Source organism: Meles meles, chromosome 2 (assembly GCF_922984935.1).
Source record: "Meles meles chromosome 2, mMelMel3.1 paternal haplotype, whole genome shotgun sequence".
In the NCBI taxonomy this organism is placed as follows: Eukaryota; Metazoa; Chordata; class Mammalia; order Carnivora; family Mustelidae; genus Meles; species Meles meles.
The window spans coordinates 4,099,736-4,127,557 of NC_060067.1; the positions used below are offsets into that span (position 1 = coordinate 4,099,736).

At 40.7% G+C, this 27,822-nt stretch overlaps 1 protein-coding gene across 3 annotated transcripts in view; it reads right to left on the minus strand.

Moving 5' to 3' along the window:
* Positions 1–27,822, minus strand: part of BMP2K (BMP2 inducible kinase) — a 125,488-nt gene that overhangs the window by 73,962 nt on the left and 23,704 nt on the right. For all 3 annotated transcript variants that reach the window (XM_045998142.1, XM_045998141.1, XM_045998140.1), the window contains exon 2: positions 77–195. In XM_045998142.1, coding sequence (XP_045854098.1) covers positions 77–195 — 119 coding nt within the window. The remainder of the gene's footprint in view (positions 1–76; positions 196–27,822) is intronic.

Genomic DNA, 27,822 nt, shown 5'->3' on the forward strand with positions numbered 1-27,822 from the left:
AAGCTGGTTACTGTTATAGTGCAAAACCAAAAGAAAATACAGCAAATTTTTCAAATGGAATTACACTTTCACTTACCATAATTGTAATTTCCCTTTTACAAATGTTAAGGTCTGGCATGCTATTCACATACATTCGTTTCAATGCATGGCGGGTTCCACCATGGGTCCGCACCAGGAAAACCGTGGAGAATCCACCTAGGAGAACGAGTATCAGATAATTACAAAGAAGCAGAAACTAATATCAAAATGATGCAGTATCACTGAGGAGCTTAATCTCAGAAATCAACTGCATACAAGACAAAAATAATAGCAAGCAACTATTTTATTAGATTAAAAGCCAAAACATCAGCTTCCTATGACAATCACAAAGTAGCACATGGAGAATAACATGCTCCTCAAATAAACATGCTTCTCTTTTAAAGGTTAAAATACTAAAATTTCATCTTGCCTTTTATGCAACATGTAACTATAGTTATGTAACGGAACTATAACTGCATTACTATAGTTTGGCACATATTAGTAACTGTTCTACTCATTGGCCTCCTCCTCTCTGTGATAACAAAACACTGATGTTATCTGAGATAGCAACAGAATCAGATGGGTGGGTTCCCCTCCAGTTCCAGGGGATTAACCAACACTGTTATACTGCGATAATGAATCTCATTTCCTCTCTTCAGTGTCTGATTTAGGACTAGATATGTAAACAATTCTGCTATGGAACATAAGGGAAAATTGGCTGGGGATTGCACGGAAAGACTGACCACCCAGAAAAAAGAGACTTGTGAAGAAGGCCAAGCTCTTCTGTTAGCTTTTGGATTTTGTTACATATGAGTATGATGTTCAGACCTACTGTAGCTACCTGTGGTCAGGATGGATCAGATAGGACCACGATGCTTTGTTCAGAGCAAAGATGACCTAGAACACTGACATAGGCTACTGCATTAGACAACTCTGGAACCATCTCCTTCCAGAAGTCTTAACACGATATAAGTGTGCTCATCATTTATGCCACAATTATTTGGACAATCTGTTAACTGTATTTGAGAACGCAAATCCGAAGCACACTGCTCAGTATTCTAAAGAACAATTATTTCTGTCACATCTACACAAAGACTCCACCTGAAGTCTTTAAAGCTCATCCTGGCAAAGGATATTATGTTGTTAAATGTAGTTTGAAACAAAAAATGGTGTGTCACTTTTTCAGTTTGATAGCCCTAATAAAACAGCGTCCTGAGCAATGATAAGGCCCCTGGCACTGATTCAACACAAAACAGTCAAAGGAAAAGTAAACTACTGGGGATAAATGATAGGGGGAAAAGAGGTCCTAAGACACTCCAGAACCAGTATGGATTCAATCCAGAGTCTTCATGTCCCTAACTGCAATTCCAAGAAACTGTAAAACTCCCACGCTGTAGATTTGGATTTCCATGTACACAACGTAGGGAAAATCAAATCACTCAACTTGCAAGGTGGTTACCAGGAAAGAAAAAGATGGTATTTGGGAAAGGTACTTGAAGGAAAAGCTCTAACAATGCAGGGAATTTTTTAAAAAGAAGTTCACTTGGCATTAATTTCATATACAAACATTAAGAAATTAGTAGCACTAATAAAGTACTGCTTCAACTATTCAAATTTTTATTTGATTTTTGAAATGTTAAGGAAAATGCTAGAAGTTAGGTCTACATATGGAGGTGGTATGAGTATAAGTCAAGATAAATTATTTAAAGAGAATTTGTTCTGAGATATTCTTCTAGAGCTTCCCCTAGAACAATGCTTCCCAAACAGAGCTAAGCATCAGAATTGCTTGTTGAGCTGGTAACAGAGCCAATGAGAATGAATTTATCTTGAATGGATTTCCAAGTTCTGACCCAAGTCTGAGTCAGAAAGCCTAAGCCAGGCTGTGTGTGTGTCTGTCTGTGTGTGTGTGTGTGTCCCTATACTTTACATTATTCTACTTAGGTACATGTTCTTTTTTTTTTTTTTTATAAAGATTTTATTTATTTATTTGACAGAGAGAGACAGAGAGAGAGATCACAAGTAGGCAGAGAGGCAGGCAGAGAGAGGTGGGGGTCAGGGAAGCAGGCTCCCTGCTGAGTCTGATGTGGGGCTCGATCCCAGGACCCTGAGATCATGACCTGAGCCGAAGGCAGAGGCTTAACCCACTGAGCCACCCAGGTGCCCCTAGGAACATGTTCTTATAAACATATAATGATGTAAACCGGTTATTAACTGGGGGCATGGACAGTAGTCTCCCAGTTGGTGCTGACGTACACCCTAGTTGAGCATCCACTGAACCAGAGATAAAGTTCTTAGAGGAGTCATGGATCCTATATATTCAATTCTCAACCACCCACAAAGTAACTTTATGCCTATGAATTAGGGAAACTAAGGGAAAAATATTAATTTTCTTCATAAAACTCCTAATCCTTAAATTAAAGCTTGCTAATTTCACTAATTTGAAATTAGACCTAAATCCCACTAGATGTTAGGTTTTCTAAATAGATATGTTCATTAACTGTGATTTATACCTAAAGTAGGTAAAATTGGTCATTAATAGTGCCTGCTTTGAGAATGAAAGGGAATAATTTATTTCTATTTCTCCAAATACTATATTTTCCAGCAATTTCTGATTATTAAATGGCTAATAGTATTTGCTTGAAGAACACATTCAGTGGTAATTAGTTAAGAATTATAGTAATCCAAGAGAGGAGTATCCTCTGCTTGCCATCAATCCAGAACTACCAAATTCTTCAACACATGTTTTTCCTCAGGGAGTCTTTCACGACCAACCCAATTCAAGTTCATCGTTCATCATTCCCTCAGAATTTTTACCTAGAGTTTTGTCTACATTATTGTGTACTTCAATTCTCAACTCACCACATACATATATCACAAGATTACTAGCAGTTAACCACAAATTCCCCTTTTTATATATTTCTACATCCAATTCAATATATTGTTCAATTCCAAGCAAAGGCAAAGTTGTTAAATTAAAGCTATATTTATAATTCCAAATATGGGGCCATAAGGGTATTATAAAGCATTCCAAATGTGTCCCAAATCCCAAGAGAGTAAAAAAAACTAATGACAGACGCTGATCCGACAGAGTAAAATGATAAATAAATGTGTACTGACACAACACGAGAAGGAAAATTACTGGTATCTTCTGTAATCTATAAATCATATAATATAGGCATTCCTTCCCATTTGTGGGTACATATTCTGAGAAGCAATTATTATCAGCCTCCCCCAGTGTTTCCAGGTTAGACATGCAGTTCACATGTGAAACCACTGCAGAGGTTGCCAAATTTAAATATCATCTCTTTTGTCCCCAACCCAACACAAAAAGTATCATATTTCAATTAAGGAGTAGCTTGAAGCCAACCTAAATTTGTTTCAGTTAACAGTATTAAAATAATGACAATGTAGCTTGCACCTGACTGAGCACCGCCTTGGAAAGCACTGCTCTAGAGACGCCAGGTGCCTTCGGTAATTGTGTATGAACGTAAGGCATGTATTTCTACAGCCTAACTTTTCTTCCTGATAAACCACTCCTCCTATTAAAAGCCATTATTTTTCCATGCTTTCATTTGTCTTACTTTCCATTTACTGATGGTGCATTTATCTGTAACTCTCCTCGAATGTGTTCAGAAAGATAACATGAAAAAAGGAAAACATGAAAAAAGAAAGAAGGAAAACATGAACGACAGAACGAGTTTGTTTCTTTATCTTCCCTGCACTTCCTCGGGTTCAGATGTCAATTTACCAAGTAGGAGTACCCAAAGGAGTAGAAATTCATCAGTAACAAAATAATCCTGAGAACACTATTAAGTAGTCCATTGGGTTAGGTAAACAAGAAAGCAGGGACCTGGATTAAGATATTAGTTTTATATTATAAACAACCTGAGATAAATCAAAATGAACAATCCTCCATTTGATCTCAAATGTCAGCCACCCTGGAAATCCTCCAATTACCCTGTACTGATAAAGTTTGTTTTGAAGGTATTTTACACAGGTTTTATCAGATAATCTTTATACAAGTGTCTGGTTTAAAACACAGATACCAGGGCACCGGTCGCACAGTCGGTAAGTCGTCCAACTCTTGGTTTCAGCTAAGGTCCCGATCTCAGGGTTGTGAGATGGAGCTAAGGTCCCGATCTCAGGGTTGTGGGATGGAGCTAAGGTCCCGATCTCAGGGTTGTGGGATGGAGCTAAGGTCCCGATCTCAGGGTTGTGGGATGGAGCTAAGGTCCCGATCTCAGGGTTGTGGGATGGAGCTAAGGTCCCGATCTCAGGGTTGTGGGATGGAGCTAAGGTCCCGATCTCAGGGTTGTGGGATGGAGCTAAGGTCCCGATCTCAGGGTTGTGGGATGGAGCTAAGGTCCCGATCTCAGGGTTGTGGGATGGAGCTAAGGTCCCGATCTCAGGGTTGTGGGATGGAGCTAAGGTCCCGATCTCAGGGTTGTGGGATGGAGCTAAGGTCCCGATCTCAGGGTTGTGGGATGGAGCTAAGGTCCCGATCTCAGGGTTGTGGGATGGAGCTAAGGTCCCGATCTCAGGGTTGTGGGATGGAGCTAAGGTCCCGATCTCAGGGTTGTGGGATGGAGCTAAGGTCCCGATCTCAGGGTTGTGGGATGGAGCTAAGGTCCCGATCTCAGGGTTGTGGGATGGTGCTAAGGTCCCGATCTCAGGGTTGTGGGATGGAGCTAAGGTCCCGATCTCAGGGTTGTGGGATGGAGCTAAGGTCCCGATCTCAGGGTTGTGGGATGGAGCTAAGGTCCCGATCTCAGGGTTGTGGGATGGAGCTAAGGTCCCGATCTCAGGGTTGTGGGATGGAGCTAAGGTCCCGATCTCAGGGTTGTGGGATGGAGCTAAGGTCCCGATCTCAGGGTTGTGGGATGGAGCTAAGGTCCCGATCTCAGGGTTGTGGGATGGAGCTAAGGTCCCGATCTCAGGGTTGTGGGATGGAGCTAAGGTCCCGATCTCAGGGTTGTGGGATGGAGCTAAGGTCCCGATCTCAGGGTTGTGGGATGGAGCTAAGGTCCCGATCTCAGGGTTGTGGGATGGAGCTAAGGTCCCGATCTCAGGGTTGTGGGATGGAGCTAAGGTCCCGATCTCAGGGTTGTGGGATGGAGCTAAGGTCCCGATCTCAGGGTTGTGGGATGGAGCTAAGGTCCCGATCTCAGGGTTGTGGGATGGAGCTAAGGTCCCGATCTCAGGGTTGTGGGATGGAGCTAAGGTCCCGATCTCAGGGTTGTGGGATGGAGCTAAGGTCCCGATCTCAGGGTTGTGGGATGGAGCTAAGGTCCCGATCTCAGGGTTGTGGGATGGAGCTAAGGTCCCGATCTCAGGGTTGTGGGATGGAGCTAAGGTCCCGATCTCAGGGTTGTGGGATGGAGCTAAGGTCCCGATCTCAGGGTTGTGGGATGGAGCTAAGGTCCCGATCTCAGGGTTGTGGGATGGAGCTAAGGTCCCGATCTCAGGGTTGTGGGATGGAGCTAAGGTCCCGATCTCAGGGTTGTGGGATGGAGCTAAGGTCCCGATCTCAGGGTTGTGGGATGGAGCTAAGGTCCCGATCTCAGGGTTGTGGGATGGAGCTAAGGTCCCGATCTCAGGGTTGTGGGATGGAGCTAAGGTCCCGATCTCAGGGTTGTGGGATGGAGCTAAGGTCCCGATCTCAGGGTTGTGGGATGGAGCTAAGGTCCCGATCTCAGGGTTGTGGGATGGAGCTAAGGTCCCGATCTCAGGGTTGTGGGATGGAGCTAAGGTCCCGATCTCAGGGTTGTGGGATGGAGCTAAGGTCCCGATCTCAGGGTTGTGGGATGGAGCTAAGGTCCCGATCTCAGGGTTGTGGGATGGAGCTAAGGTCCCGATCTCAGGGTTGTGGGATGGAGCTAAGGTCCCGATCTCAGGGTTGTGGGATGGAGCTAAGGTCCCGATCTCAGGGTTGTGGGATGGAGCTAAGGTCCCGATCTCAGGGTTGTGGGATGGAGCTAAGGTCCCGATCTCAGGGTTGTGGGATGGAGCTAAGGTCCCGATCTCAGGGTTGTGGGATGGAGCTAAGGTCCCGATCTCAGGGTTGTGGGATGGAGCTAAGGTCCCGATCTCAGGGTTGTGGGATGGAGCTAAGGTCCCGATCTCAGGGTTGTGGGATGGAGCTAAGGTCCCGATCTCAGGGTTGTGGGATGGAGCTAAGGTCCCGATCTCAGGGTTGTGGGATGGAGCTAAGGTCCCGATCTCAGGGTTGTGGGATGGAGCTAAGGTCCCGATCTCAGGGTTGTGGGATGGAGCTAAGGTCCCGATCTCAGGGTTGTGGGATGGAGCTAAGGTCCCGATCTCAGGGTTGTGGGATGGAGCTAAGGTCCCGATCTCAGGGTTGTGGGATGGAGCTAAGGTCCCGATCTCAGGGTTGTGGGATGGAGCTAAGGTCCCGATCTCAGGGTTGTGGGATGGAGCTAAGGTCCCGATCTCAGGGTTGTGGGATGGAGCTAAGGTCCCGATCTCAGGGTTGTGGGATGGAGCTAAGGTCCCGATCTCAGGGTTGTGGGATGGAGCTAAGGTCCCGATCTCAGGGTTGTGGGATGGAGCTAAGGTCCCGATCTCAGGGTTGTGGGATGGAGCTAAGGTCCCGATCTCAGGGTTGTGGGATGGAGCTAAGGTCCCGATCTCAGGGTTGTGGGATGGAGCTAAGGTCCCGATCTCAGGGTTGTGGGATGGAGCTAAGGTCCCGATCTCAGGGTTGTGGGATGGAGCTAAGGTCCCGATCTCAGGGTTGTGGGATGGAGCTAAGGTCCCGATCTCAGGGTTGTGGGATGGAGCTAAGGTCCCGATCTCAGGGTTGTGGGATGGAGCTAAGGTCCCGATCTCAGGGTTGTGGGATGGAGCTAAGGTCCCGATCTCAGGGTTGTGGGATGGAGCTAAGGTCCCGATCTCAGGGTTGTGGGATGGAGCTAAGGTCCCGATCTCAGGGTTGTGGGATGGAGCTAAGGTCCCGATCTCAGGGTTGTGGGATGGAGCTAAGGTCCCGATCTCAGGGTTGTGGGATGGAGCTAAGGTCCCGATCTCAGGGTTGTGGGATGGAGCTAAGGTCCCGATCTCAGGGTTGTGGGATGGAGCTAAGGTCCCGATCTCAGGGTTGTGGGATGGAGCTAAGGTCCCGATCTCAGGGTTGTGGGATGGAGCTAAGGTCCCGATCTCAGGGTTGTGGGATGGAGCTAAGGTCCCGATCTCAGGGTTGTGGGATGGAGCTAAGGTCCCGATCTCAGGGTTGTGGGATGGAGCTAAGGTCCCGATCTCAGGGTTGTGGGATGGAGCTAAGGTCCCGATCTCAGGGTTGTGGGATGGAGCTAAGGTCCCGATCTCAGGGTTGTGGGATGGAGCTAAGGTCCCGATCTCAGGGTTGTGGGATGGAGCTAAGGTCCCGATCTCAGGGTTGTGGGATGGAGCTAAGGTCCCGATCTCAGGGTTGTGGGATGGAGCTAAGGTCCCGATCTCAGGGTTGTGGGATGGAGCTAAGGTCCCGATCTCAGGGTTGTGGGATGGAGCTAAGGTCCCGATCTCAGGGTTGTGGGATGGAGCTAAGGTCCCGATCTCAGGGTTGTGGGATGGAGCTAAGGTCCCGATCTCAGGGTTGTGGGATGGAGCTAAGGTCCCGATCTCAGGGTTGTGGGATGGAGCTAAGGTCCCGATCTCAGGGTTGTGGGATGGAGCTAAGGTCCCGATCTCAGGGTTGTGGGATGGAGCTAAGGTCCCGATCTCAGGGTTGTGGGATGGAGCTAAGGTCCCGATCTCAGGGTTGTGGGATGGAGCTAAGGTCCCGATCTCAGGGTTGTGGGATGGAGCTAAGGTCCCGATCTCAGGGTTGTGGGATGGAGCTAAGGTCCCGATCTCAGGGTTGTGGGATGGAGCTAAGGTCCCGATCTCAGGGTTGTGGGATGGAGCTAAGGTCCCGATCTCAGGGTTGTGGGATGGAGCTAAGGTCCCGATCTCAGGGTTGTGGGATGGAGCTAAGGTCCCGATCTCAGGGTTGTGGGATGGAGCTAAGGTCCCGATCTCAGGGTTGTGGGATGGAGCTAAGGTCCCGATCTCAGGGTTGTGGGATGGAGCTAAGGTCCCGATCTCAGGGTTGTGGGATGGAGCTAAGGTCCCGATCTCAGGGTTGTGGGATGGAGCTAAGGTCCCGATCTCAGGGTTGTGGGATGGAGCTAAGGTCCCGATCTCAGGGTTGTGGGATGGAGCTAAGGTCCCGATCTCAGGGTTGTGGGATGGAACCCCTCCAGGGCGCCGCACCACAGAGTCTGCTTGACTCACTCCCTCTCCCTCCACAACCACGTGAGCACACGTTCCCTCTCCCTCTCAAATAACCCTTTTTTAAAAATAAAATAAAATAAAAAACAAAGCACACATACCCATATATAAGGTTTAGCCTCTCCTCCCTCCACACCTTTTGACAAAAATAGAATCATCTCTAGAGACTATTATAGTGTAGACACATGGCTTAACTCATTTTTTTTCATTTCTTAAAATTATTTTTAGTTAACATATAATGTATGATTTGTTTCAGGGGTACAGGTCTGTGAATCATCAGGCTTACACACTTCACAGCACTCACCATGGCACAGACCCTCGCCAATGTCCATAACCAGCCACACTAGCCCTACCCCCATTTTAACAGTTGCATAGTATGCTATACCATGTAAAGACCATAATTTGATCATCTCCAAAGTGATGGTCATTCAGTTAGTCTGGTGTTTTATCTGTCTCTTGCTATTATGGACAATAAATGCTGCCCTAAACACCCTCGGCTAAACAATCATTCTTAAAGACTAGCACTATTGTTCCTGTGGCATAGATTTCCAAGCTAAGTCCACCAAAGGAAAAACACGCTGCAGATTCAGTACTGCCAGGTTAAACCCTGAAAGGCTGTAGCAACTTTCACCAGCAACATGAGTCCGTTTTCTCACCTGCTCACCAGAGCACTTAAAATTCTGCCAATCTGATAGGGAAAGACTTGTGGCACTGTTATTTCTATCTTTCATTCTTCTCATTACCAATGAAACCGAGCTTCTTTGCCTCTTTTTGCCGGTCACTTATTTCTGATCTTCCATGACTTGCCTTCCTATCACTGGTGTCTTTTTCTAAAGGGTCGTCTCTTTCCTTCCATCGTAGGAGAGCATTAGAGAACTCTCCTGACACACAAAGGTGCGCCTATTTGGTCTACTGCTTGGCTCCATTTGGTATATGATCAAGGACACACACCAAAGCTTGATTCAGAATCATACAATGGGGGAAGAGGAACTTAATTTTTTTCTTTTTTCTTTTTTTTAAGATTTCATTTATTTGACAGAGAAAAAGAGTAAGAGAGCACAAACTGGGGAAGCAGCAGGGGGAGAGGGAGAAGCAGGACCCACGCCAAGCAGGGAGCCTGATGCAAGGCTCAATCCCAGGACGCTGGGATCATAACCTGAGCCAAAGGCAGATGCTCAACGAACTGAGCCACCCAAGCACCCCTAATTTTTTCTTTATATGTCATTGTAGTGTTGGATGTTGTATGGAATGTGTGTTTTTTTGGAAGTTTTTAGAGAAATAATGTAGAACATTTCTTTTAAATGAATGAGAAAAGAACTCATCAACTTAAAACAGATAAAGGAAAGGTAGTTTCTACCACTATACAGTAAAAACGGCATACAAAAGTCACACAAAGCCAAGAGATTTCCAATTAACATACTGTGATCTCAACAGTAGCATTTACCACTGTACTCCTCCATAACAAAAATAAAAGGATTTTTAAAGCCTTAAATCCATAAGGTCAAAGAGAATGAAAGAGACAAGACATGTTAACAAAATTTTGGAAGATGAATAACTTAGGGACACATGGTATAGGACTAAACAGAACAGAGTAAGACCACACCAAGCATTTGATTGGGAGGGAGAGGGAGCAAGGATGAGCAAGAAGCAAGCCTAGTGGCGTAAACCCGAAAAACTAAAAAACTACAGAATTACAGGGGGGCCCTGTGAATGCGGGGATAGCAATGAGGAAATAGGAAGACTGGATGAAAGTCTTCATAAAAGCATCAGACCTCTAGATTCCCCACCCCATTCCTCATAGCCAAGCCAACACCACCCTCCCCCTCCAGGCAAGATGAGTTAAACCAGCAGTCATCTGGGACACCAGGCACCATTTGTAGGCATGCGGACAGAAGGAGGGAAAGGTGTAGTCCTAAAAACGGAAAATTAAATAAAAGTCTACACACTGAAAAGAGAACCTCCACCTCAATCTGAGACCACTGCTCAGCGACAAGCACCAGACAGACAGTAAGTGCAGCCTAGTCGTACCAAAGAAGTTCTCTTCTTGGAAACCGGATTTAAAAAATACAGATACTGAAATTTGGGAGTCACAGAAGGAAAACAGAGTGGCTTTCTGACTCATCACATTGAGGTGAAGCCCTGAATCAAGAAACCCTTACAATTTACACAAAGCCCTTCCAACCATCACTTTAAAGAACCTCACTCAAAAAATAAAAAAGACAAAAACAAAAACTAGACATTAAAGGTTCATCAGTCACAGAAAGACTACAACATGAAGAGATGAAAACAATCAAACAGGAAAAAAGGAACTCTGAACAGATGTTAGGATCTAAAGAAATCATCCAATGACCCTATAAACATTTTCAGAGTGGAAGGAAAACACAATAGTCATGAAATAAGAGCAGGGTCCTATAAAAGGGATATTCAGAGAATGAGGAATGATTTTTGCAAATTAAAACTAAGAGATCAAAAGGGGAAAACTTCAACAGAGAAGCTAGAAGATAAAAATTAAGGAAAATTTCCAGAAATTTTCCAGACAGAAGAAATAAAGAAAAGACAGGAACTTAAAAGGACCAGTGCAACAGATCTACTATCACAATAACAGAAGTTCCAGAAAGAGAAAATAAAGAATAAATAAATAATTGAGAATAATATTTATTCTTTCTTCTTTCTTAAAATTTCTTCTTTATAAACGAAGAAAAGTATATCAAAGATATAATACACACAGATATATCCCAAACTTAATGTGCATGGGTTTCTGTAAGTAAAAAGCTAACGACAGAATATGGAATATATATATATACATACACACACACACACAACGGAATATTTGTTATAAAAACGAATGAAACGTTGCCATTTGCAACAACATGGTTGGATCTAGAGAGTATAATGCTAAGTGATTAAGTCAAAGAAAGACAAATACCATCATTTCACTCATATGTGGAATTTAATAAACAAACAAAGAAAAAAGAGACAAACGGACTCAATATCGGCAACAACCTGGTGAACACCAGAGGGGAAGTGGGTGGGGACAGGTGAAAAAGGTGAAGGGGAGAACTTATCACGAACACTGAGTAAGGTACCGAACTGCTGAATCGCTATACTGTACACCTGAAACAAATGTAACAATGCATGTTCATTATACTGGAAGTTTTAAAAAATTAAAATTTAATTAAAGTTTAAATATTAAAAAAAAAAAAAAGCACTAACCCAGCAAATACCAAGCATGGTGAACAAAAACAAAAGCAAAAACAAAAAACACCATATCAAGGCTAATCATCAAGAAACTTCAGAAGGTTCAGGATAAAGAAAAAATCTTTTTGAATGGTTGCACATTTGCTTTAGTTCAGGGTGGATTTGGCCCTATACCCTTATCTGGCCGTCTCACAAGCAGAGAGTGAATGTGTAAGCATAATTAAGCTCATACTACTTTTAAATAAGCATATTATATACAGATGGCATCATTTTACCAGTTTTAGCATTTTTCCAGCTTCAGGCTGGAGACTGGCCCCAGAAAGACCTACTACATGGCTGGGGTAGGAACTTTTCAGCCTCCTGCCTCTACTTCCATTCCACCTGCCAACCTCCGAGGAGAAGAGAGGGTTTAAGAGACTGAGTGCAATCACATGGTCAATGATTTAATCGATTGTACCTATGTAAAGCGGCCTCAGTAAGAATTCCGAATAACAAGACCCCGAGAACTGCCTGGTTGGTGAACACACTCACAGCCGCAGAGCGGCACACCCTGGCCCCATGTGGACAGAAGCCCCTGCGCTCAAGGCCCTTCCATTCCTTATACCCCTGCCTCATGCACCTGTTCAGCCTGGCTGTTCACTGTAGCCTAGTAACAAAATGGTAATCGTGAGTGGAGCACTTTCTTAAATTCTGAGTCATTCTAGCAAATTATCAAACCTGCAGAGGAAAGATGGGAAACCCCAAATTTGCTGTCAAGAAAGTCACCAGAAGTGCTGAGGGCCCCGGGCATCTGAAATAGGGGCAGTCACCTGAGAGTGAGCCCTGTAAGGCGTGGGCTGAGTCTAAGAGTGTCAGAACTGAATCGGTGGGCACCCAGCCAGCAGTGTCAGAGAACCGCCAGCAGAATGCAACTGCTTACCTGAAAGTAGCAGTTAGGGACGGGTTTTACCTTCTACTGGGGAAGACGGGAAGTATGCCATCGCAAGCAGCAATCAAAACACTTTGAAACCGGGGCATAATTTAAAATGGATTTTCAATAATCGGAAAAGGTCTAGAGGTCAATATCAGATATTTTGGAGGCATACAATACTAAACTAAGTACTTAGTAAATACTTGTTTATGCAATGAGACATCCCAGCAAGTTAGACTGCACTGCTTTCAAACTCTCCCAGCTTCCAGTCCATACCAGAGAGCACAGTTGATCTTGTGTTCACCAATCTGCCTCTCTCATTAGGTATTAAGCAACTTGATGAAGATTTCACACAATAATAGATGCAAAATAATCAAAATGAGTTCATAACATAACAGTTCAATCGCTTTTAAAGTAACCAAACTCCTCGGAAATGAAAAAAAAATGTATTTTTTTAAATGCCTTATTAAAACTAAGATACACTTTGACAAAACCTGAGAAGTAAAGTTTCGTAGTCACTATAAGAAATCAATTTCATCAGGTGTAATTTACATTCAGTGAATGTCTCTTAGCTTGTAGTTAGCACCTTCTTTTCTGAGAACTGAAAATCCAAGTTGGCAGAAGTTATATAAATAAAAATGTTTCTTGTAACCATGGTTCTCAGTCTACTTTCTTGCCCAACACATTGGAAGATACTACTCATTCCCAAAAAGTGATAGAGACTGCCAATGGAGTTGGGAAGAAAGTATCAAAATTGAGAAGTACAACACTAAGAAACTGATTCAGTAAGGATCATCAATGCCCAAAATTCAAGATGAAGTGGGATGAGAAATAGGATATTCCCATGATGCCAAAGTATCACAAGGGAAATTCAAGGGAAAAAATTCCCTTGAAAGGGAGAAATCTGGGAGTCATTAATATTGCATTAATACTGACATTACGTGCTTCCTGATTACCTACAAAGTAATTTTGTTAAAAATCTTTCACCTAATAAATCTTAAGGCCCAACTCCAGCGTACATGAAACAGAGGCTAGAAGAATAAGGAAAATGGTAACACAGAGAAACGATCAAAGTCCAAGTTACTGACTCTGGCTAGTTGTCTTACAGTGTTCCATACGTAGAGTAAAAAAATGAGGGGGGTTAGGTTATTCTGAACTTTTTTTTTAAGATTTATTGATTTACTTGAGAGAAAAGAGAGAGAGAACACATGTAGGGGGAGTGAGAATAGACTCCCCACCCATCAGGGAGCCTGATGCAGGCTCAACCCCAGGACCCTGGGATCATGGCCTGAGTGGAAGGCAAACGTTTAAACGACTGAGCCACCAAGGCGTCCCTATTCTAGATTTAAAAAGACATAACAATCAAACAACAAACTACATAATCCTTCACTAAATTCTAGTTTTAAAAGAGACCATAAAACATTTTTGTTGGTGAAAGAAACCATAAAACCTTTTCTGTGGTGGTGAACTGTTTGAAGGAAGTAATAAGTAGAGTATCATTTTACTTACTAGTACTTAATTGGTATTTAAACACATAGATGTTCTTAAAACGTATACATTTTCCTCCTTAACCACAGTACCTCTCTCCCACCTAAGAAAATGAACAATAGTTCTCCTAATACATAGCCATTATTCAAAATTATCCATGCGTTTTCAAAAATTTATAAAGAAAATACTATAAAATGTTACTGGTAGTTGAAACTACCATGAAGGTAGTTCATGTTCATGCCCTTCATGAAGGGCAACATGGTTATTCATTATACTGTTCCTTCAAGTTTTCATACTATTGTAAATTTTTCATGACAAAGTTGGAAGAAACAAGAAACACCAGATGTTTTTCCCCAGGTAATTCCTCTCTCCCTTGCCATCCCACAACCACACCCCCACCACTGAGAATTATTCTTTTGCAAGAAAGACACTGCCGCTGATTATAGACTCCAACTTCCCCAAAGGTACCGTAAGTCTCTTGCCACCGAAAATGTTTACGGTATCCTGGATACCTACAGCTCCGACATCCTGACACACACAAGCACTTCATGTTTATGAAAGACTGGGCTTTAGAAGTGTTTACTGCTATCAAGTTTGTTTTCCTAGGGAATGGAAGAAGAAAGATGGAAGGATAAAATTACATGTGGTCTTTCTGTAGCGTGTATATCATCATGCATCATGCAAATCAACAAGACAGAGGAAATACCAAGCTGTCAGCAACTTCTGGTTTTAACCATTGCCAAAGAAAACAGTGTCATTTGAAAATGATCTTCAAGATTAAGTGGAACAGGCACTTATTTTGCCGTGGGATTTGAGCCAGAAGAATGATCCTCCCACCCAAAGCCCACTGGCCTGTGACACATCAGAGTTTCATCACTTTCAGTCAGGCAATGACTTCAGAAGTTTCTTTAAAAAGTGAAAATACTCCTAAAGAGGATTACTAACTTAAATTTTTGCCGAAGTTCTCAGGTCAGTAAGGGCTAGATTATCTAGTACAAGGCAATGAAGGAATGAGTCGGGGACATTTGACGAGGCAGAAGTAAGAGGAGTTGGAGAAGAACAGGCAAGAGCACAGCATTCACACAGCCCTCACGACGTACAGAAAACTGCCAAGTACATTACCTCATTTACCACTCACAACATCATGAGGCAGTTGTCCAGAGGAGGAATAAACTCAACTCTTAGAAGGTAAGCAGTTAGTCCAATAACACAAAACTGAGTCTTCCTCCCTCCCCCATAAATCTCACCTTCTAATGATTTTTACACCCACATCTGTCCTTGTTCGTTGTGTCAGAAGAAAAGTCTAGCTATACAATTACAAATGGGAGGACCTAGGAAAAACATTAAAATGGAGGAGGAACAAAAGAAAAACGGATAACCAAGAGAAAACAATGCCTTCCCCACTCCCAGGCTTTCTTCCTGATAGAGACGTAGGCAACCGGCAGTATTTCTCACAAAGACGACTCAGGTCAAAACCATGTTTGACTGGACTGCTCAGTGCCTTAGCAGATATTTCAGATGAAAACCTACATTTTCAACTTCTCTTAAAAAACTTGGAAATAAGGAAACAGTGGGTCCTCCTTCCTACATGACATCACTCACACGAAGATGTCAGCCGGTGTTCCCCCACAAAGGGCCTGTGCACGCTCTCTGCTCGCCACCATTCCAACGTGTTCGCTGGCCCACGTCACTCCGACAGGCCTCCCTGGCCTGGGCAGCATCGGAGTCTGCAACCCCTACAACAGGAACTTCCAAAAACTTACCCGCTGCAGTATTTACACTTGTTATACTTGTCCAATGCCTGTCTCCTCAACTGGATGTAAATTCCACAAAAACACCTTTCTTATCACAGTTTCATCCATGTTTAAACATGTAAGCACACGACTTAACATTAAGAAAATGGTTCTGCCAAAAGTAATTCTAACTGGTAAGTTACAATGACTACACTGATCTTCTGTGAATAAAAAGCCACGAATCTGATTCATCATTTTCCTTTGTCATTCACGACACTTCTAATGTACAACATAAATTCTGAAAACAGGATTTCACTTCTGCACCATGTAAATCACGCATTCATTCAACAATATATATTAACTGCTCACAAGGTGCTGAGTACTGTACTAGGTGCAAGAAACAAAACGATCAGTAAAAAATTCAGAGAAACCCTCTTGCCCTTTGGAGCTTACTTCTAGAGAGACTGAAACAAAATAAATAAAATATACACTATATAGGAGATAGTGCTACATCCTGAGAAGAAAATTAAGTTGAGGTGGACAGCAGACTGGAAACCTGGGTTGGTGGGAGGCATGAAATTGAAGTGTTTAATCTAGATGCATGGGGATGGCCTGGAGTGACTTCCAAGTAAAGATGGAAAGTGAGGGAATGAGCCCACTTGTCCCACTACTGGGACAAGTACATTCCGGGTAGAGAAAATAGGGTGTGCAAAGGTCCTAAGACGGGGAGCCTGGCTGATACATTTCGAGAACAGCAAAGGGACCAGAAAGCCTAAAGCCAAACAAACAAGGAAGAGATAACAAAAAAAAGATTTCAAAGACATAAAAAGGGATCCAGACCATGTCGGGTCTTATGTATGGATGAGAGTAAAGATGTTGGCTTTCATTCCGAGTAAAATGAGAAGCCACTGGAGAGTTCTAAGTAGCTGAGGGACATGACTGAAGTCTTATTTTAATATTACCCCTCTGGCTACTGTTTGGGGATTAGAGTGAAGGCAAGATTAAAGCAGGAAAGCCGGGTAGTAGGCTACCACAATAACTCTCAAAAAATGATAGTGGTATTGAAAAAAAGGCAATGGGAACAGTGAGAAATGAAAAAATTCTAGATATATTTTGAGGGTAGACTGGACAAGAATTCTTGACAGACTGGATGTGAGATATAAGAGAAAAAGAGGAGTTAAAAATGTCTCCAAGATTTCTGGACCGAGGAGCTAGAAGGATGAAATCACCATTAATTGAGACAGAGAAGACTGTAGTGGCAAACAATGCCACATGGGTTTCTCATTTCTACTTATCTTGTGAGCAGAGGCACTAACTCTTTGTATTGGACTATCTTTTCACGACGCGTAGTGACAGCTTCAGAAGACACAGACTATATATCCCTCTGGAGCAAAGGGCAGTTTAGTTTACTGCCTAGCATAATAAAGATAATAATGCCCCCCCATCATCTCTGGGACAGACTTAATACACATCATAAAAGATTCCAGTTCCCTTAACTCAGGGATCCTCTCCTGTAACACAATCCACCGTATGCACAGGCATCACCGGGGACCTCTTCCACAGTCCTGTGGGAACTGAGGCTCCGGAAACCGGAGCAAACACTGATACTCTGGCTACTGCTGTACTACAATCCTTCATCTCATGTCTTCTGACAGCATCCGTGTAACTGCGGCGGGCTAACCTGTCAGAGTAGAAGGACCATAAAATCTCAAACTCTGAATAGTTCTTGACAAACAGCGAAAGTCGGCGGCAGAATATCAAGAGCGCAGTTTGGACACATTACATCACAGATGCCTACTGGACATTCAGTTGGAGACATATGGAAGTAACAATTAGGTTTCCAGTATAAAGTCCAGAGAAGAGACCAAAGCAAGAGCTATCTTCTTTATTCTTATTTATACCTGAGTTTTTATCTTTTATCATCATTTATAGCCACAATGAAAACAGCTTGTTAGCAAGGATGTTCTGAAATCAATAATCTTTTATGATCTTTTTATATGCTCTTGATGGATGTGGAGATTAGTAAAATATTACCACCATAATCATATATCAAGAGCCTTAAAATATTCATATTTTTTGCCTCATGATTTTATTTATAAAATTCTACCATAACAAAATTAGTGAAGATATGGAAACCTGTATTTCTATCAAATGCAAATGACTAGGCAAATAACATTACAACGGATGACATTTTGTGTAGGCATTACAAAAATGCTAACATAACTATAACATAAAATACTATAAACAAAATAATCTCATTGTCTTCAGGTACAGCTGAATTCAGGACACCAAGTTTCTTTCAACCAATAAAACTCCCTTTTGGTAAACTAATTTGATATGGGTTTCTTCTGTTTACAGTTCAGTATCCTAAAGCATCAAGAAATATAAGTATCATGAATTCCTTATTAACTGAGAACTATGTATATAAAATGCTCCCAAGGTAGAACCTCAGAAACCATCAATGAGGGGCACCTGGGTGGCTCAGTGGGTTAAAGCCTCTGCCTTCGGCTCAGGTCATGATCCCAGGGTCCTGGGATCAAGCCCCGCATCCATCCGGCTCTCTGCTCAGCGGGGAGCCTGCTTCTCCCTCTCTCTCTGCCTGCCTCTCTGCCTACTTGTGATCTCTGTCAAATGATCTCTGTCTGTCAAATAAATAAAAAAATAATAAATAAAAAAAAAAAAGAAACCATCAATGATACTCCTGTGTTCGGGGTATTAGATTACAGTAAGATAAAGTGGGTCAATACCATAGAGAGTTTCCTATAATGCTTAATACCACTTTGGGATCCACTTTAGAATATTAAGCAAAAGAAAATATATATTTGCATAGATATTATATGCCCAGACACTCAAATACAAATGCTGTCACCAAAATTACCGACACGGATTTTTCACATCATCGCCATAATTTAACATAGTTCCCTAACAGTTCTGTTTGAAACAGACTGCAGAGACCATCATAAATTCTTTTCAGTAACTACAACATGGGAAATCTCCCCCTTTTTGAGACTGGACAAAATTTCAAAAACACTTATAATTTATCCCCAAACAAGTCAATTAAATGAAGAGAGAAAAAAAGTTTTTGATGGGTTTCAAAGGTTTTTGGAGAAAGAAAAAAAAAGCATATGGAAATCAATACAACAGATCAATAAAGCTGTGTATTTTATAAAATGGTACTGAAATTTCTTAAATTGACTTCTAAAATGTGTTAAAAGAAATGTTTTTATCAATGGACAAAAACTGAGCTTTCGATAGAGATCACTTGGCAAAACAACACTCATTTATTTGCGTATTTATCAAAAAGGTCGAACTCAGGGAAGCTGGATGGCTCAGTTGGTTTCAGCTCAGGTCATGGTCTCAGGGTCCTGGGATAGAGCCCTGTGTTGAGCCCCATCCAGCTCCACACTTGGCAGGGAGTCTGCTTCTCTCTCTCTCTCTCTCTCTCCTTCTTCCTTTGCCCCTCCCCCCACTTATGATCTCATTCTTAAAAAAAAAAAAAACTTTTTTTAAAATATCAATTTTTTCACAACTCTGAAACTACCCAAAAGTTTCCAACAATTTGAGAAGCTTTTATTCAAAACAAAGTGAATCTCAGTAAAACACAGTGAGCTTTGCGACATTTTAACTTGTCCTGTTCCTATCATTCTCTCCCAGCTCCATGGTAGTCCTGAAAAAATACAGCTTACAATAACAGTAACTGCAAAAACCAGCAGATACTGGCATCAACAAAACAGGCTTGGCCTCACCAAAAAAAACACAAGACCTGTCAGGCAGCTCCCTGGCAAAGCTCCATTCTCTGGGTCTGTCTGTATTTGACCTGACTCAGATTCAATGTGCAAAAATCACCATCACCAGAACTTGTGTTGAAAACAATCAGCAGCAACTAGCCACACAACCCTGCGGCGGTCTTGGGCGGCCAGCCAAGTCAGGATAATGAGAGGAAGACTAAAACACGTGGGAAAGCTGGAAATGAAGTATCTATATGGGGCGCTGGAAAGCTCCAACACATTCCCAGGGATCTAGAAGCCCGTCTGCATGCGAAGGGATGAATGTATGCCCAGGCAAGATGAGAAGGCCCCGGCCTCTCACCCCTGGGTGACACTGAGACTCTGAGCGAGAAAAAAAAAAAAGGCTAAAGCGAAGCTGGAACCTGCGGCACTGAACTCATGCCCACACACAGAAAGGGCCCCTCAGCTACAGCTGGAACACGTGCTGGCTGCAGGGGTTTAAGGAAGGACCTGTCCTATCATTAGCTGACCACTAACGGAACTGAGAAAAGACTCGAGTGGCTGCCCATTAAAAATTCAGACTTTCAGAATCAGTACAGAAAAGTCACTAAACAAATAGCCAAAACAAAATTCTCGCGAGTGGGGAAATCTGATTTCCACAGTCACTTCAATAAGCTATTTAAAATGTCCAGTTTTCACCAGAAAATTATGAGCCATGAAAATAGTAAATATGGCCCATTTGGGGGTAGGGGGGAAGCAGTCAAGAGAATCTGCCTCTGAGGAAACCCAGATGTTGGACACACCAGACAAAAACTATGAATCAGCTACTACAAATATGTTCGGAGAACTAATAAAAAACCATGTCTAAAGAACAAATGTATGAAAATGATGCCTCACCAAGTAGAGAGTATCAATAAAGAGTCAGATATTATTTTTTTAAGAGAGATTCAAAAACACAAATAGGTTGAAAGTTAAAGGATGCTAAACTATATACCATATAAACAGCAACCAAAGAAAAGAGCCAGAATGACTCAACTAGTATTAGACAAATGAGGCTTTATGACAAATGTAATTACTAAAGACAAGGAAAAGCACTCTTATAATAATGAAAAGGTCAATCTATCAATAACATATAACAATTACAAACACATAAACACTTTAAAAAAGCCGTAAATACATGAAGCAAAGACTGACTGAACTGAAGAGAGAAACAGACAATTAAACAATGATAGTTGGAGAATTAAATACCCCAGTTTCAATAATGGATAGAACAAGTAGGCAGAAGGTCAACAAGAAAAGTAGACTTGAGCATTACTAACCAACGAGACCCAGAAGACATTTGTAGAGCACTCCCCTCAACAGCAGAATACACATTCATCAAGCACATATGAAACATTCTCCAGGAAAGATCGTATGTTAGAGCATAAAACAAGTCCCAATATGTTTTTAAAAACTGAAATCATATAAAGAATGTTCTCCAACAACAATGAAATGAAATTAGAAATCAAAAAAGGAAATTTAAGGAATTTACAAATATGTGGAAGTTAAAGACCATACTCATAAAAAACCAATGAACCAGAGACAGAATTACAAAGGAAATGAGAAAATACTTCCAAGATGAATCAAAATGAAGAAACATCATACCAAAACTTATGGGATGCAGTTAAAGCAGTTATTGGAGGGAAACTTATAGTTGCAGATAACCACAATGAAAAGGAAGAAAGATCTCAAACCAAAAACTTAACTTCCCATATTAAAAACTAGAAAAAGAAGATAATTTATACTGAAAACAGAAGGAACGAAATAATAAAACTTAGAGTACAAATAAACTCAACAGGAAATAGAAAAACTAATAAGGAAAATCAATAAAACTAAAAAATTGTTCCACTAACATTACAGAAATAAAAAAGGATTACAGGGTAAACAATTTTTGCCAAAAAATTAAATAACCTGGATGAAATCAATAAATCCCTACAAAAATACAAAATACCTAACTAATTCAAGAAGAAATTAAAAATTTAGACCAATAAAGAGATTGAGTGACCAAAAAACAACAAACAAACAAACAAAAACCTTCCAACAAAGAATAGCCCAAGAACACATGGCTTCACTAGATAATTGTATCAAATGTTTAAAGATGAATTAACACCAATCCCTCATACCTCTTCCAAAAAATATAAATAACACTTTCTAATCCATTCTATGAAACAAATAAACATATCACAAAAAAATAAGTTACAGATCAATATCCCTTATTAATACAGATGGGGACATCATCAAAATATTAGCAAACCGGGGTGCCTGGGTGGCTCAGTGGGTTAAAGCCTCTGCCTTCGGCTCAGGTCATGATCTCAGGGTCCTGGGATCGAGCCCCACATCGGGCTCTCTGCTCGGGGGGAGCCTGCTTCCCCTCTCTCTCTGCCTGCCTCTCTGCCTACTTGTGATATCTGTCAAATAAATAAATAAAATCTTTAAAAAAAAAAAGAAATTAGCAAACCAAATCAAAAAATATTAATTAAAACAAAACAAACAACAAAAACAAAAACAAAACCTATACACTGTGACCAAGTGGGATTTATCCCAGGAATGCAAAGTTGGTTCAATCTACAAAAATCAATCATGTAATAAAACATATTAATAAAGAAACCATGGGGCGCCTGGGTGGCTCAGTCGTTAAACATCTGCCTTCGGCTCAGGTCATGATCCCAGAGTCCTGGGATGGAGCCCCACATCGGGCTCCCTGCTTGGCAGGAAGCCTGCTTCTCGCTCTCCCACTCCTCCTGCTTGTGTTCCTTCTCTTGCTGTGTCTTTCTCTGTCAAACAAATAAATAAAATCTTTCCCAAAAAAATTAATTAAAAAATAAAGACACCACATGATCGGGGTGCCTGGGGGCTCAGTGGTTAAATGTCTGCTTTCGGCTCAGGTCATGATCTCAGGGTCCTGGGATGGTGCCCCACATGGGGCTCCCTGCTCAGCAGGAAACCTGCTTCTCCCTCTCCCACTCCCCCTGCTTGTGTTTTCTGTGTTTCTTTCTGACAAAAACATAAAATCTTAAAAAAAAAAAAGGCCATTTCAATAAATACAGTAAAAGAAGTGAAAAAAATATGCCATTTCATGATAACACTCAACAAACTAAGATAGAAACTTTCTCAATGTGATAAACGGCATCTACCAAAATGCACAGTTAACATCATACATACTGATGAACAACTGAAAGCTTTCCCCTTGCAATCAGAAGACAAGAATGTTTGCTTGTACCGCTTCTATTCAATATTGTGTGGGAGATTTAAGCTAGAGTAATTTAGTTAAGAAAAATAAGTAAAATACCATTCAAATTGAATTAGAAGTAATATTATCTCTATTTATAGATAACATGATCTTGTACATAGAAAAGCCTAAAAAATCCATAACAAAAAAACTAGCAGAGCTAATAAACAAGTTTAGCATGTTATGGGATACACATTTATTACCTGCAAAAACAACTGTATTTCTCTACACTACCATGAACAATCTGAAAGAAATTAAGAAAACATTTCCATTGACAATAGCATCAAAAACAGTAAGATAGTAATAAATTTAACAAAAGAGATGAAAGATTTGCATACTGAAAACTATAAAACACCACTAAAAGACATTAAAAAACTAATATGTGGAAAAGCATCCCTCATTCATGGAATGAAATAATAAATTAAGGTAGTTAATACTCCTCAAATACTCCTTAAATCCCCATCTAAAAATAAAACAAACAAACATAAACCTCCACTATCCCCATCAGATCCATTTTTTTCAGAACTGCACAAGCTGACCTTAAAATTTATATAGAAATGCAAGGGACCCAAAACCAAACAAAACAACTTAATAAACAAAACAGCTAATTAAAACAAATCTTGAAAATAACAAACTTGGAGGACTTCTATTTCCCAAGTTCAAAACTACCTACAAAGCTAAGGCAATCAAGACAGTGTGATACTGGCATAAGGCTAGACATACAGATTAATGAAACAGAACTGAGGGCCTAGAAATAAGCCCACACACTATGGTCAACGTATTTTCAATAAGAGTGAACACAATTCAATGAGGAAAGAGTAGTCTTTCAAAAAATGGTGCTAGGACAACTTGATATTCCCATAAATGAATGAGGTTGGACCTGTAGCTCACACCATCGGCAAATATTAATTCAAAATGGATGAAAGACCTAAACATAAGAACTAAAATTATAAAACTCTAAGAAGAAAACATGGGTATATAAATCTTTGTGACCTTGGATTAGGCAACATATTTTTAGACATTACACTAAAAGCACAAGCAATCAAACAAGAAATTGGAATTCATTAAAATCTAAAATTTTTGTGCTTCAAAGAATACTGTTATGGAAGCTAAAAGATAATCCAAAGAACGTGAGAAGATATTCACAAATACTATATCTGATAAAGATCTAGTATTCAGAATCCATGAAGAACTCTTACCATTGAACAATAAGAAAGACAACCCAAAGGCAAATAGAATGATCAAAGGCAAATAGAACTACCATACGACTCAGTAACTCCACTACTGGGTATTTACCCAAAGAAAATGAAAACATTAATTTGAAAAGATACATGCACCATGTTTAATGCAGCATCACTTACAACACCCAAAATATGTAATGATGAAAATATGGAAAAAACCCAAGTGTCCATCAATAGATGAATGGATAAAGAAGATACGATACACACACACACACACACACACACACACACCCACTATGAAATACTACTCAGCCATAAAAAAGAATAAAATCTTGCCATTTGTGACAACATGGATGGACCCAGACAGGACTACCCTAAGTGAAGTAAGTGAGAGGAAGACACATATCGTATAATGTCACTTATATGTGAAATCTAAAAAACAAAACAAACAGACACTTAAATACAGAGAACTGGTGGTTGCAAGAGGGGAAGTGGGTGGCAGATGAACAAAATAGACAAAGGGGATTAAGAGGTGCAAACCTCCAGTTATAAAACAAATAAGTCACAGCGATGAAAAGTATAGCATAGGTAATAGAAAAAAATTAAATTAATTCCAGGATATGTAAATTATATCTCAATAAAGTTATTTTTTTAAAAAATCAGGACATGCCCAAGGAATTACAACTAGCTCCATCTAGCTGAAGCACAGGCTGCAAAATATTAAAATGAGGCATGGTCAAGAGTTAGACATGGTTTCCATCATGAAAGATCATTGCTAAGACCATCATGTTAAGATGTTTGAAATTTGTCCTGCAAAACATGAGGAAACCATAGAAGAATTTTAAGCAAAGGTTTATATTCATCAGATTTGCATAAAAAATAATTCTCTAGTAATTGCATTCCTAGACAAGAGCAACCAAGACAAAAACAGAAAAAAATAAAGATACCATTTATGACCACAACAACAACAAAAGCATCTAGGAATCAATCAAGGTACATGAAATGAAGACTTAATGGGGAAATTATAAAACTTTAAAGCTAAAGACACATATACATAAATTTCTTTATGAAAATGAGAGTTCTACATCATAAAGTGTCTTCACAGATTATTTGATAAATCCAATGTAATCCATATAAAAATCCTAGTAGTTTTTCATGAAACTGTAACATAGGCTGATTCTAAGATTCACATGGTAGTGCAAAAAAATTAACAATAGCTAACAATTTTTAAAAGGAATAAGGAGTGGGGTTAGTCTCTTTACCCATCATCAATTATAAACTCTGATAAGATACATTATCATGGCACAGAGACAACGGACCACAGAATAACAAAGAAAAACTCAGAAACAGAGCTATTTATATATGAAAGCTATTTTAAAAATTGTTAAATGACATCAGAGACTGTATTTCATTGGGAAAAGGATAAACTAGTCAATTACATTTTGCTAAACAAATGGGGTGGATAAGGAAATTTGATCTTTACCCCATAACATGTCAAACATAAATCTGATGGCTTAAAGTAAGTATGAGGGGCACCTGGGTGGCTCAGTGGGTTAAAACCTCTGCCTTCAACTCAGGTCATGATCTCAGGGTCCGGGGATCAAGACCCACATTGGGTTCCCTCCTCGGCAGGGAGCCTGCTTCCCACCACCACCACCCCACCACCTGCCTTTCTGCCTACTTGTGATCTTTGTCTGTCAAATAACTAAATAAAATCTTTAAAAAAAAAAGATACAAGTATGAAAAATAAAATTTTAAAAGTTTTAAAGGAAAATGTATGTATGTATGACTGAGGTAGAAAAGAATTTCTTAAATTAGATATTTAAAAAACTCAACTCAAAAAGATAAAAACTAATAATTTGAGCATGTTAAAATTTAAATTACAATTTGTTTCTACCAACATGGTAGACTACAGATTCAGAAAAAGAAAAAACAAAAACAAAAAAGTTTCCTGATATGGTAGTTCTTAAAATGCTGGATAAAGTAATCATGGAGATAGGGCAGGAAAATTCCGTGGAGACAGAAACAAGATGAAACACAAATCCGTAAGGTGCACTGGAGTCAAAGGCCAACCCTGGAGAAGAGTAGTATGTCACAACGGGACCACCACATCAAGCCTGGACCCACGAAGCACTTCATTCTCAATGTGAATGTGAAACTAATTCGCACCTGCCTTAGACATTAGAGATTAAAGCCCGGGCCTTAGTGCTGGATGAAGTGGGAGAGCTTCCTAAGACTTTCTGTGCATGATCCTAACTCTCAAAGATTGGGAATTCAACTACATGCATGACAAAACACACACACACACACACACACAAACACACACACACTCACTCAAAGCCAACAATTTAAAGTAGCCCCACGTGGGTATACCCAAAAGTACGGTAGAGGGGAACTCAAATTTTCTCTAGAGGAAGGCACCCTGACCTCAAAAGACTCCAACCAGTGAGAATCTATGATATGTAAGCACATAATAAGGATTTTTTTTTTTTTTTTTTAAGGAAATCACTGGCCATTCAAGAAACCGGTCACCATACACAAAAGTCAGAAGGAACAACCAACTACACAAAGAGACTTGAAAAGACTTAAGAATACTGGAATTACCAAACACCGAATATAAAATATCAGTTTCGCATATTTAAGGAAAAAAAATAAGAAACTGAAAGTAGAGAAACGCATTAAATGGTTATCAAAATTGACAGGCTCAAAACAGAACAGGCCAGGCAATTTTACCATACAAACTGAATTTCTGAAAAGGGTCAACAGCAAAGGACGGCACAGGAAGAGAGAACTGGGAAGATGTCTCTGAATGCAGAGTGCTAATGCCCATGATGGAGACCTAAGTGCAGCAGCAAGGGTCAAAGATGGACAACGGGAATGAAGGTTATGAGACTCAGAGGATACAGTGGGAAGATTTTATACACACCTATCAACTGTAAGAATTGGGAAGAGGCATTTTTAGGATAAATATGGTGGAGAATTCTCCAGAAATTGATGAAAGATACCAATCACCAGGTTCAGAAAACCAAGAATTATAAAATAACAGAAAAGCCAAAGTTACTCCACCACAGCGAACGACTAGAGCACCAAAGAGAAGATATCCAAGTTACCCGTGAGAAAAGGCAGATTACCCACAGACGCAATTAGAGTAACCAGCAACTTGTCCACAGTAAAAGAAAATAAAAAGGCAGTAAAACAGTACCTTCAAAATACTGAAAGAAAAAAACTATCTGCCTTCCAGAATGAAGTTGAAAAAAAAAACTGTTTAGGTTAACAAAATGACCTTTACTAAAAGGAACTTTAAAGGGATGTCAAAGTGAAAACAAGTGAGCATAGACGGCAGGTCTGACATTTAAGAAATGATGATGAACTACACTATTAAACATGACTTGTAAAACAATAAGCATGTCTTATTTATGGATTAAAGTGAAAATGGATGCAAACTCCTGGGCGATAACGTCATCAGTGACAGGGAGGTTAACAGTGGGATCGAGCCCCACATCGGACTCCCGCTAGGCAGGAAAGCCTGCATCTCCCTCTCCCACTCCTCTTGATTGTGTTCCCTCTCTCACTGACTCTCTCTCTGTCAAACAAATAAAAATAAAACAAATAAAATAAAACAAAACACTGTTTTGAAATACACTGAAAGAGTCACTAAGTTTTAAAAATGTCATCCTCCCAAACATGTTTACAATTTTAATGTGTTACATTGAGATAATTCTCGTATATAAGCAAGGTGATTCAATCTACAGTCCATTGACAAGTAAGTTGTCTGCCATTTTTTATTTTAGATATTTACTTTATAATACAAATTATATTCTTATTAAATAAAAACAGCTGTTTCAAAGTTCTGAAAACAGTTGTAGTTCAAGCGAAACAGATTTAAAATATTAACATGAAATCATCAGAGAAAGCAAAACCCATTTTTTAGAACACTTGGAAATTAAGCTACCTTGACACCAAACAACTCTCACACATAACTACATTCTAGATTTAGTTCGTTAGGGAA